The sequence below is a fragment of the Rhodamnia argentea genome, chromosome 5, assembly GCF_020921035.1.
Source record: "Rhodamnia argentea isolate NSW1041297 chromosome 5, ASM2092103v1, whole genome shotgun sequence".
In the NCBI taxonomy this organism is placed as follows: Eukaryota; Viridiplantae; Streptophyta; class Magnoliopsida; order Myrtales; family Myrtaceae; genus Rhodamnia; species Rhodamnia argentea.
The window spans coordinates 11,654,134-11,666,088 of NC_063154.1; the positions used below are offsets into that span (position 1 = coordinate 11,654,134).

Below are 11,955 nucleotides of genomic sequence, written 5' to 3' on the forward strand. Positions count from 1 at the left end.
TCCCCCTAACATTGATAATTTTGAATAAATCTGTGGTGATTTTTGGACGCGGTGCATATTTTGTGATTTTTTCAGACGAAAAATTGGAGGCAAAATTGTGTTTTAACCTAAAATAAAGGTTTTTTAGTAGAAAATTAACCCCCAAAAGGTTTCGTAGTTCTTGCACAATCAGCAGACACGTGGACCCTCGTCCTCTCTCTCTCTCTCTCTCTCTCTTCTTCCCACATAGAATTTTTGTCTTACTGTTTTTTTTTTTGGGTTTGAAGGATTTTGTCTTACTGGGCTCGGCGCTTCCCTATCCATTCATCACAGCACACTTGGCCCTCCTTTTTGTTCTTTCTTTCACGACATATCTCTCTCGGATTAATATTTAAATAAATATTCTGGTCGAGTCCCATTGTTCCATGAATCTCTCTCTCTCTCTCTGTATATATATAGAATCTGATTTCCACCGGGTCTGGTTTAAACGAACCGTCTGCTGCTTCTGAGAAGAAATATTCGGACTTTGAGCATGGATTTGAGCGGAGCGAAGGCCGCAAAGTCAAGATTCAAGAGGGTATGCGTGTTCTGTGGGAGCAGCACTGGGAAGAGGAACTGCTACAGAGACGCTGCTCTTGAGTTGGCCCAAGAGCTGGTAAATCAACAAGCTTGCTATTTTGTCGCTTCTTTTCTTTTTTGTTTTTCCGGTTTGTTTGGGCTTTTTTCTTCTTTGGTTTTAGTCTTTGCTTTGGCGTGTGAATGTTTTGTGTGCCAAATGGAAAATGCGAAGGTAGCGAGAAGGTTGGACCTTGTGTATGGAGGGGGAAGCATTGGGTTGATGGGTCTGGTCTCTCAAGCAGTTCACCGAGGAGGAGGAAACGTTCTTGGGTACGTTTTACATGTTCAATAACCAGCTCTGTCTGAATTCCTCTTCTGGGTCTGGGATGTTGCTGTGTTTACAGTTTCTCTTGTTGCTCTGATCAATTTCTGAACTTTCTTTTCTTCTTTGATTTGGTGGGTTCTTTCGTTTTTGTTGGGCAGGATAATCCCCAGAACTCTCATGTGCAAGGAGGTTTGAATGAATGGCCATAGCTCTCTTTTTTTCTCTTCTCAAGTTTATCTTTTGTAATGGAGTTTTTCTTTTTTCAAATTTTCCTTTTGGGCCTTCTTTTTTTCGTTTTCTGCATTTTGCTTACAGATAACAGGTGAAACTGTGGGAGAGGTGAGGCCAGTGGCTGACATGCACCAGAGGAAAGCAGAAATGGCTCGCCACTCCGATTGCTTCATTGCCCTTCCAGGTCCACCTTATGTTTCATTTCCCCCCCTCTCTCTCTCTCGGGGCTACATGTAGTGGGTCAAGTATGAGTCTTTTTGCTGGTAGAAAGGTTGAAGGTCGGTCTCTACCCTCAAGGTCCTGAGATTTTTCAGATTTGTTTCTGCAGGTGGGTATGGGACTCTGGAGGAGTTACTGGAGGTCATAACCTGGGCTCAACTCGGCATTCATGACAAGCCTGTAAGTTAAAACAACCTCAGAAAAAAAAAAAGTTGCTTCGTTTTGTGGTCTCTTTCGTAGCGATTTTTTGCTTGAAAACCTAACCCCAGTCCCAAGGACAAACACACAGGTCGGGTTGCTGAACGTGGATGGGTACTACAACTACCTCCTCACATTCATCGACAAGGCAGTGGACGATGGCTTCATCAAACCATCTCAACGTCACATCATAGTCTCTGCACCGAACGCCAAGGAGCTCGTCCAAAAGCTGGAGGTGGGTGGGCGTTTCTTCGATTAGTTTGGGGTTTCTGCGGGTCCATCTGCGGGAAACAAAATCCGGGTCTCTTGCAAAAAGAGAGGAAACCGTTTTTTCCAGTCTTGTTGGCGATCCTATTGCCTTCTCCTCCTGGGTTTTGCTTAAAGTTGCTTTCTTGCATCGACAGGAGTATGTGCCGGTTCATGATGGTGCCATTGCTAGGGCAAGGTGGGAGTTTGAGCTCGAGCTCGAGCAACAGCAGCAGCACCAGCAGCAACAGGTGGTGTTGAATACCGCCACACTGCAGACTGAAATTGCTCTCTGATGAAAGAGTAGTGAAGAAAAGGACTGTTTTTGATGTTGGGGTGGGGGCGACTCTTCTAACTTTTTTCTCAGACACTGATTTCTGATGGGAATCACTGATGCATCACATACCAAAGCTGATCTCTATGCCCAACAATGCTAAGTTTTATGGTTGGGTGATTAGGCCATAAATGGCAAAATAGGAGGGGAGGGGGAAAGGAGTCTTCTGGTCATTTTCTTTTGCACTTGAAAACATGAACATGATGATAGTATTATTGTCTCCTCCTACTCTCTTAAGCCGTGTTGATCCCTCTCTCTCTCTCTCTCTCTCTCTCTCTCTGGTCCCTCTCTTTTGTTGTACAGAAATTTCACATAAGGATGGGAACGAGAAGCAAGGCTCCAAAACAAAAATTTTTAGCAGCAGCAGCAAAGAACAGCCAGCAGCTTTATTCTCTCTGCATTGATTCATTGCCACACAAAGCATGCATGCATGCCCTCTCTCTCTCTCTCTCTCTCTGATGGTGTGCTTTTTAAGGTACTGTTGGGGGTGGGGCGGGGGGAAGAGATTCATTTGACCGTTTGTATGCATTTTGTGAAGCGGGTTGTGCAAAAGTTTGGGGCTTGCGGCTTTTGGGAGTGCGGAGTGGGGACGTATGCTTGTTGCCAAGTTGGTGTGTGTTGGGTTGGGTTACTACGGCCCTCCGTCCTCCTGGTGGTGGCTGACGAGGGATCAGATAAAGTTCTGCAGCGCATTTTTGTTTTTCTGCGGGGACAGGGATTTTTCTTTCTTTTTTCTCTGGAGGTGTAGCTCCTCTTTGGGGGATGATTTCCCTCTACATTTTTTTTTTGGTCTTTCTCTATTTGGAGTAAATTCTTGTTTTTACCTCATTTAAACTTTTGTTTGATGATGTCTGTCTTTCCCATTTTGAGTCCTTTAGAATGGTATAAATTTTCGTATTAAGGTTATTTGCGATCGTGTGTCGAACTTTATCTGTCGAGAATCGTTTTTGTTTCAATGGAAAAATAAGAACAAACTAGCCATCGAGAGGGTTCGGTCAGTGTTTTTTAGCATGTAACAAATCTAAAAGAATAAAAAAACAATTTTGAATCTCGGGTCGAACTAATAATCTTATTTTAAATTCATTGAAGTTGATAAATTTTCTAAGTAACTTTCGAGTGATCACATGGCTTATAGCAAAATGCTATATTTATAAAAGAAAGGATGAACATGAGGTCGGCACTAGAGTGCATGTTGTAACGGCGCATGTATCGGGTTTACATGCATTAAAAAACATGCATGGCTCCTCCCGTTCATGTAAGAAGTTTCAGATTTAGAGGAAAGAGACCTATAAAAGGCTCTTTGAAAATGGTCCGAAATTTGTTTCTCAGTTTCCTGAAGGGAAAGCTTGATCCATTAGCAGTTCTTCTCCGCCCCGGATCTTCCTTCAGCTGTTCCTTTTGACCTTTCGAAATTAGGCATGATCTCTAATCAGATGAAGTTGACAGGCAACTGCTCTGTGAATTTGTGAACATCAGTATCATCAGTGAGCCCCCTTTTTGTGCAGTGTTTCCCTATTTCCACAAGCCATCAAGAGGCTGAAAGAAAGTGCTTAAATTGCCAAAACAAGACCCCCACCACCCCCCAAGCTTATCTACTTCATTCATTAGGATAACGAGTGAAACCGTCTCTTTCGCATTTCGATCTTCAATCTTTCGCTCTCTTACGTTTGTGCCGATGCTTCTCCAAACGACTCCACGTGAAATTCTGGCACGTTCGATTCGTCGGGACAATTCTAGCTGCGAATTCGTTTAAGCGTGACCACGGCTCGTAGCCCCGAACCAAGCCGATTCATCCAGCTTCTTTGCAGCTATTTATTGTGCTAAAGACTATGCAGGAGTACAACCTCAATTTGTACCACTGAGTATGGGGACATGGGATGATTTATCACATTCTTCTTTGGGGATTGGAGCCTATTAAGCAGTTGCCAAAGGTTGCCCCAACAAGTATTAGTATAGGACAGAGACACTCGGCTTATCTTTGGGCAAAATTATGGGGGTGGGAACCATATTTTTCTCTTCAAATGAAGCTGTGGGTTCTGGTTGCCTTGTTGTGCTGGGTGTGTTTTTGTTTTTGCCATTTCTTTTAGCTTTTTGGGCGAGGGGAAGTTGATGATTGGGAGCTTTTTTTCCTTGTAGGCCTCGAAGAGGACTTTGTGTTTTTCCAAGGACAGAGGTTATGGCCTTTTTAGGTCAACAGGGAGTGATGGGCTTGTTCCTTAAATGAAGCCATGGGGACCATGACAGTACACAAAGGCATCATAGAGGGATGCAGCTGTTGTTGTGAGAATATTCTAGAGTTGAATTTATGGCATCCATGATTGTTGATGATAGTGTGGGGTTGACAACTGAGGAATTATTAAGAGTTTGAGGGTGATGAGGAATGTGTGCAATTAATGTGTGCAATCTCCCTTAATGAGTTCTTTGATTTGGTCGGGCAACGACAAATCAGTATATAGTAAGGCGCCGTTTGTTTTATGAAAAATATTTTTTAGGAAAAAAATTTTGGAATTGTTCGACATTTGATTCATAGAAAATAAGCTAGTAGAGGAAAACATTTTTTGTCAAAAGAAAAAACACTTTCAAAAGCAGGAAAAAAGAATTTAATCTTTTTCTCCTCCTTGCATGTTGCACCTCTTTCTAATTATTTCTTGTTTTCGCTCCTTTCTCTTTATGAAAAATCGAATTTATAAATTGTAACTATTTTCATTTTTTTTTTATCTTTTTACCTTCTTCTTCGGCTGGTCACTTGACGATGGGCCTCGGGTGAGGTGGCGAGTCTCGAGCCTTGCCGATCTAGAGAGACCGGCAAGCTCGAGCCAAGCTAGATTTCGGCGAGCTGAGACTTGCTAGCTGCAAAAGAAGAAAAAAGAAAAAGAAACAAAATAAAAAAATAAAAAGAAAATAATTAAAATTTTAAATTTTTAAAAATAAAATACAAAATAAAATAAAACATAATACAAAAAAAAAATTTTTTTTAAAAGGAGTGTGCGGAGGAAAATCAAATCGGATTTTCCATACCAAACGGCGCAAAATATGTGTTAGTTTATTTTTAGGTGTGAGCCAAATACCAGAAAATATTATACTTTCTTAAAAAAAAAAAAACTTCCCACAAAATATTTTCCAAAGGAGCTATATTTTTCGTGAAACAACCGTGGTCCAAGAGTAATGAGTCCAGCTAAGGAATGACTCTTGCAAGACCTCATTGGTTTTTCCGGCCAATTATTCCTAGAACAACGTGCCCAGGATGAGGACGATGCTGTACCATCCAAATCATGGCTGAAGGACACATCATCGTAGATGCAGAATTTACTAGACACTTTATTTCGTGTAATTTGCGTATAATTGTTATTAAGGTACTACGTGCCTTTTTATTTATTTGTTTAATACTATTAAAAATCCTAAGCTAATATACCCCAAACTAATCTTCAATCTCATAAAAAAACCTAAGCTAATATTCCATGATAAATTTCATCCTAAAAGTACTTTTCATCTCTTGAAAAATCTCAAATGGCCACTTTTGACACAAATCTCCCTCGACGTAAATGTGTTATGGAGCACGAGTCTTGGATTTTCAGTGGTATAAGCCCTTTTTTTTGTAAAGTCCTTTGAAGATAAACTCGCATATCAATTTGGTTTAATTGAATCGGTGTTTTTCATTATTTTTTCCCAATTAATCTCCTTATTGTTTTTAATATCTTCAAAATATCTACGTTAAAAGACCCGAATTAATTTTTTAAAATATACAAGCCCGGCGCGTCCGCCGGCCGTGGAAGTGCTTGGCACGGCTTGCACTCGTGTTGGGCCTAGTGTGCCTTGGCCTCGCTGGCCTAGACACGTTGGGTGGTGCCTCTTCTAGTAGCATTGCCCCTTCTTTGCCGGCGAGGCTCGGCGAGTGTGGCCAACCGTTGTCCAGTCATTGATATGGGCCTGCTTGCCCTCGCCTAGTAGCGGCACCATCGCTTGACGCCCCCGACGAGGTAGCCTCACGTTGTGAGGGACTAGTCAACATCTAGCTGAGGGCAAGTGGGCCATTGTCGTGAGCAGAACATCATAGGACTGGAGTGCACTACTTACCTAAGTCTTTTGGGACCGACCCCCTGGTGGGATTTGTCCATGTCAAACTCAAACGACGGCAATTCCCTGATCAAACCAGAACCACTGTTCGCGACCCACCATCACATTCTCCATTAACTGAAACCACTGTTCCTAGTCCACTGCTCATCCCGAGCGAGCGTCGGGCACGAAGTTCCCCACAGACATAAGTTACTGTCGGGAAGGGAACGTGAACCAACCCACTCGCTGTTGCTATTCCCAAGAACAAAGTCAACCCAATGTGATGCTCGAACAGAGAATTCCTATTCTTTAAGCTTGCGGAGTTTTAGGATCAGGTGAGTAGGTAAAAGAACAAGAGGAATGGTAGTTAGTAGCTGTCGCTGGAGGGGGCGATCTTGGTTCACTGCTCATAAAAAGGCTGGTCATTGTCCTTCTGGGTGGACGGAAAAACTCACGTCACTGAAATTTAGGCACACGAGTGGGGGATGTCGATTGAGCGGCTGGTCTTGGAAAGGCGACTGCCTGCCCAGTCCGTCTTGTCGCCGGTCCGAGCTTCGCGTAGGGTCTCTATCTAGTTTAGGTGGTTTCCGAGTTTGATTGATTTTGGATACTATCTTCTCGGATGGAGATGGAGACTGAGCTCGAGTCAGTTTAGTTTTCGAGTGTCTCGGGTATATCAATTTGAGTTGCGTCGACAATTTCTGTTTGACCTATCGGAATTTGGTCGGTCCATATGAAAGTTGGCGGGTTCGGTTTCGATAGTGTATGTTTACAGGTTGAGTTCGTTATGACATACAACCACACAACCGGGGAAATTCGAGTTTGATTTATTGTCCGTGGGCACTAGATTCCTTAGATCGCGAGTGACAGTGTTCATTTTTCAATAGTTGGCTTATCATATTAGAGCTCCCCAGTTCAAACATACATCTTTTACAAGAGTTTAGGAATAGAAAAAGAGGGTTTTATCCCGTATGTTCTATATCGCTTTGTGGGAGTTTACATTTGTTCTAAGCTTGTTATCCAGACCGTCTATCGACTCGTGTGGCCTTGTGAAAAATGCAAACATAGCATTTCGCGACAATCTTTATGTAAATATGGTAGTTTGATTTTCCATTACACAGTAACTTATGAGCACCAGTCACATTCATTGATCGAGATAATGATTGCCACAAAGATATGTCATACGAAATTTCCGAAATACAATGGGAAAAATAAGCATTTTATGTATGAATTTTATAGAGATATTATATTTACTAGGAACAGAGCACATGCTATGCGTGCAAAAAACGAAAATGAGCCTGTGGAATTAGTAGGCCCAGACATAGGAATTGAGGAAGAACATGAGCAGGTAGAGAACAGAAGGACTGTAGCCAGTAGCTGTTGCTGAAGAGGCAATTTGGCCTCACTTGTCAAAAAGAGGCTCGTCATTGTCTTTCTGGTCTATGGCGTTTCTCTTCCCTCTTGTTCAAGGAAATCTCACTTCACTGAAATTTTAGGCACACAAGTGGGGTGATGTCGATGGAGGGCCTGCTTTCGGAAAGGTGACTGGCTGCCCGGTCCGTCTCGTCGCGGGTCCGAGCTTCGAATGGGTGACTTGGATCCATATCTGATTGAGATAGATTTCAAGTTTGAATGACTTTGAGTACTATCTTCTCGTATGGAGATCGAGCTCGGGTCCGTTTAATCTCAATTCAAGTTGCATCGACGATATCTATCAAACTCTTGCAGTTTCGTCCAGTGCATATGAAAGTGCTGTGAGAGTTGAATGTGGTTTATTGTCCTTGCGCTCCTTGTTGAAACATAAATTCTTACAAGAGTTTTAGGACTATAAAATGTACATTTAATTCTTGTAATTTTTCTCTTTTTGAATCAATCACAAAAATTGAGGGTTTTTTTTCCCACATGTTCAATATTACTTTTTGCGAGTTTACATTTGTTCTATACTTGTCATCCTAGTCCATCCGTTGTCCCGTGTGGCCTTGTTAAAATTGCGACAATCTTATATTAATATGATACTTTTATTTCCCAGTACTCATGGTAACTAATGAGCCCTAGGCACATTCTTTTATCGAGATAATAATGGCCACAAGATATGAATTGAACGGAATTTCTAAAATACAAAGAAAAATAAGGGCCTATATATGAATTTTGTGGAGATATTATGTTTACTAGGAACGGAGCACACGCTATGCGTGCAAAAAACAAAAACAGAGATTAAAAATTTCAAACGATTGAAAGTTTGGTCTGTTTAGGGATAAGAATACAGATTTTTGTTCCAAAGATGAGTCTTCATTTATATTTAGATGTGTTGGTGCTGGGTTGGGTCAAGTTCATAATGGGCGGCCCAATCTAGTCCATTACCCAGCGTCTCCTCAGTTGCATGTGATGGATTAGTCCCAATCTCCATATTCATGTATTACACTATAGGGTTAATTGATTTCCAGGTTGGACCGGTTCCACCTTAGAACTGAGAATCGGACTAGTAGGGCCGTTCTTGGATTCCCAGGTTGGTCCAGTTCCCCATTTGGACCGGTCCAATTTAGGGTTTTGGTAATTTTCTGTTCTTAAAAAAAGAAAAAAAATTAAAATAAAAAGTGATCGGTTGTATTCGGAAGATTCGGGTTTGTACCCAGAACAGGACAGATTATTTCCATTTCCAAAAATCTGCAATCGGGAATTGCCCGGAACCGATCAATTCAATGCGGTCCAGTTCGGTTTCCATGTCGGTCCGGTTCCATGCATACCCCTATCACACAATGCAGCTTAATATACGAAGTATGATTCCTTTTTAGTAATTTCCTTTTGGAGCTTCTCTCTTTCCTTATATATGAGCATGATGATGTGAATCGAGCTTTAATGAATTAGAGCAAGCAATGCCACATGAATCCACTTTCTTAATCCAAGAAGTGCATTGTTGGAACTGGATTTACAAAGCTAAGTGGCTATGGATTTAGGGGTTATCGCCATATCCAAACACAAGAGAATGATCGTTTACAGTTACACCAGCAAGATCATTTTATTGAGCAGTGGAGATATTTTAAGCATTTTGTTGGTTATGTATTAATGTTTGAATAAAAGCACTTATATGAATAAAATCCCCGGGGTCGACGAGGGTAAATGCATTAAAAAAGGACAAATTTTAGCTTATGCTTTGCTGCAATTGGGCGATGAACTCGCTTTGGGTAGGGGTGGACGGTTTCGGGTTCCTTACAAGTTCTACCTGGAACCTAGAACCTACCCGTCCGAACAGGTTCCTTATTTTTTGGAACCCGAAACCTACCGTCATACTTTAGAGCTTGGAACCTAACCTGTCACAGGTTTTAGGGTCGGTTTCGTGGTACCCGAGAACCTATCAATTTATTTTATTTTATTTTATTTTTTCATTTTTAGTTAAGAAAAATAAGAGTGAACTCTACAACATCTAAGAGAAAGTAGATGTGAGTGGTTTTAGGTTCCGTACATGTTACATTTAAAACATGAAACCAATCCATTAGAACACGTTTATCATTTTTTGGAACCCGAAACCTAAAAATTTGTTTGGCTCCAGATTATACATTCATCATCGGATGCCATTGAACATTGTAGGATCATGCAAAAACATATACCAAGAAAAATATAAAAATTTGTTTCGGGATCTAGGGTCTAGGTTCCATGTTCCGGGTTCCAAGTTCTAGGTAATGGAACCTACAACCTACCCGTTGGAACAGGTTCCTCAATTTTTGGAACCTAGAACCTACCCCGCATACCTTGAAACCCGGAACCGGACCGGATTTTACAGATTTCGATTCTAGGTTCTCGATTCTACCATGGAACCATACTCACCCCTAGCTCTGGGTAAAAATGTATTAGCAGCTTATCTACCGTGGGAATGTGATTTTGGCCCTTATAAAAAGAAAACTGCATTTTAAATCCTTTTCATGCTTATCTCCCGCTCAACCTGTTGGTTGACTAGATTTTCCAAACACGGGAGCTTCTCACTTCCCTTTATTGATCATTACTGAGTTTCATGAGTTTAATTGTGCAATGCCACACGGTCTACTTTCTCGATTCGAGAAGTATGTGGTCGAATCTAGGTTGGAGTGCCAAATGATTCTAGATTCAAGGGTTACCGCTGTATTTAAACACGGGAGAAAGAACATGTTGGAGCTACCAATACCGCCTGAAGGGGTATTAGTAAGTTGTTTTTCAAACTTTAAATGCTTTTTTTCTCACGCAAGACGATAAATAATAGTTTAATGATCAGTGGCAAATTCATGATGACAGGTGCAAGTTTTCCTAATAAGCAGATGCGACCAATAATGAACAGACGAAGACAATAAGGTGAAGATGGAGAAAGTTGCAGAGGTTTATGGATGTTCGGTTTTATCCCCAAGACTGCATCTTCTTTCCAAGGTAAAAACCTTAACACTAGCTGGATTCCTCTAGTAATATTCAAGTTAAGTTACAATTCGTATGTAATATTCCTATTAGTTGATAGATCGCATTATCGGGACACGAGTACCGCTATTGCCCTTATACACTTGCTTAAAATTGGATTACAAAGTAGCAAGTATGTAATGTTCCTATCAGTTGATAGATTGCATTATCGGGACACGAGTACCGCTATTGCCCTTATACACTTGCTTAAAATTGGATTACAAAGTAGCAGGAATACTACATAGAGAATTTATAGACGGTCAAATGTACAAGAATTTGGTGTGTTGTCATCGGATTTGAGTTGGAAACGGGCCGGAATCGAGAGAGAGAGAGAGAGAGAGAGAGAGAGAGAGAGAGAGAGAGAGAGAGAGAGAGAGGTCTTTTTGGTATTCTGATAAGAATGGCTCCATTAGATCCAGAATTCGGACCTAGGTGATAGGAGGAAAATTTTGGAGAGAAAAAAATCAAATGTTGGACTAATCCTAACCCTACAACACACCTTATTATTCTATGGTTGAAGTTCTTTGCTTAATAATAAACGAAAAATGTGATTGGCCCTTGTTATGTCACATGGACGGTGACATGAAATATCTTAAGGTCTAGATTAGAGGGGAAATGAATGAATAATATAGGAGCTCTTAAGGATTGATGACATGGAATTTAATTTTGATAATAAAGAGAATATGACATTTTTGTAATTATAAAGAGAGGGCCGGCCATGTGGTCTCTGGGATGGCGGACTTTGGGGTTGATTTGGGTTGACTTGGGTCAACCTTGGCCGAATCGGGTCAAGGCCATCTTCACCGGATTAGCCCATTGGGCAGATGGATGGCGTTTCCCCAAAGTGATAGAAAAAGCTTTGCTCAATTATATTGCATTCTTTTTTTTTTTTGGGTCGGACAACTATATTGCATTCACTCTGTTGCTCGTTGGCCGCTGCCGTTCATACCAAATGTGTGGATCAGCAAGTTCCTTTTCTTGGTCAGTGAAGGAAACCCAAGTAATTTTTATACACTAGGAACAAAATATGGGGTTTGTATGTCCAGCATAAAAATTGGAAGTAGGGTAGTTTGTAAAACAAGAGCTAGCAGATGGAAGAGTATCTTGGAAATCTGTACATGGACACTTTATGCATGACAACATATATCTGCACACCTATTTGGTAATGTTATTGATAGAATAATCAAATATTAAAACACGTCTTTAGCTAAAAAGCTTAAGCTTTTAGAACAGTTAGCACTGGTCCTACAAAATTTGACATGATATCCGAGCAGAAGGTCCCGAGTTCAAACCTTTTCAGGTCCCATTTGCCTCCCAAATTAATATGTCCACGCTTAGTGCTGACAAAAAGACCAGCCTATGCATGAGAGGATTGATAGAATAAAAAAATATTAAA

The 11,955-nt window shown here is 41.0% G+C and overlaps 1 protein-coding gene across 1 annotated transcript; it reads left to right on the forward strand.

The window, feature by feature from the left end:
- The first annotated feature begins 454 nt into the window (after positions 1-454).
- Positions 455-2,349, forward strand: LOC115726103 (cytokinin riboside 5'-monophosphate phosphoribohydrolase LOG5). The gene is made up of 7 exons (XM_030655827.2): positions 455-634; positions 770-867; positions 1,021-1,051; positions 1,178-1,277; positions 1,422-1,492; positions 1,602-1,745; positions 1,915-2,349. The coding sequence occupies exons 1-7, from the start codon at positions 512-514 to the stop codon at positions 2,050-2,052; spliced, it is 705 nt and encodes a 234-aa protein (XP_030511687.1). The 5' UTR covers positions 455-511; the 3' UTR covers positions 2,053-2,349.
- The last annotated feature ends 9,606 nt before the right edge of the window (positions 2,350-11,955 follow it).

Excerpts from the sequence above, each read along its gene's own strand:
- LOC115726103 (XM_030655827.2), top strand. The coding sequence starts at position 512 with ATGGATTTGAGCGGAGCGAAGGCCGCAAAGTCAAGATTCAAGAGGGTA. Across the intron at positions 1,278-1,421 it reads TTGCTTCATTGCCCTTCCAG|GTGGGTATGGGACTCTGGAG; the intron begins GTCCACCTTATG and ends TTGTTTCTGCAG. Across the intron at positions 1,746-1,914 it reads AGCTCGTCCAAAAGCTGGAG|GAGTATGTGCCGGTTCATGA; the intron begins GTGGGTGGGCGT and ends TTGCATCGACAG.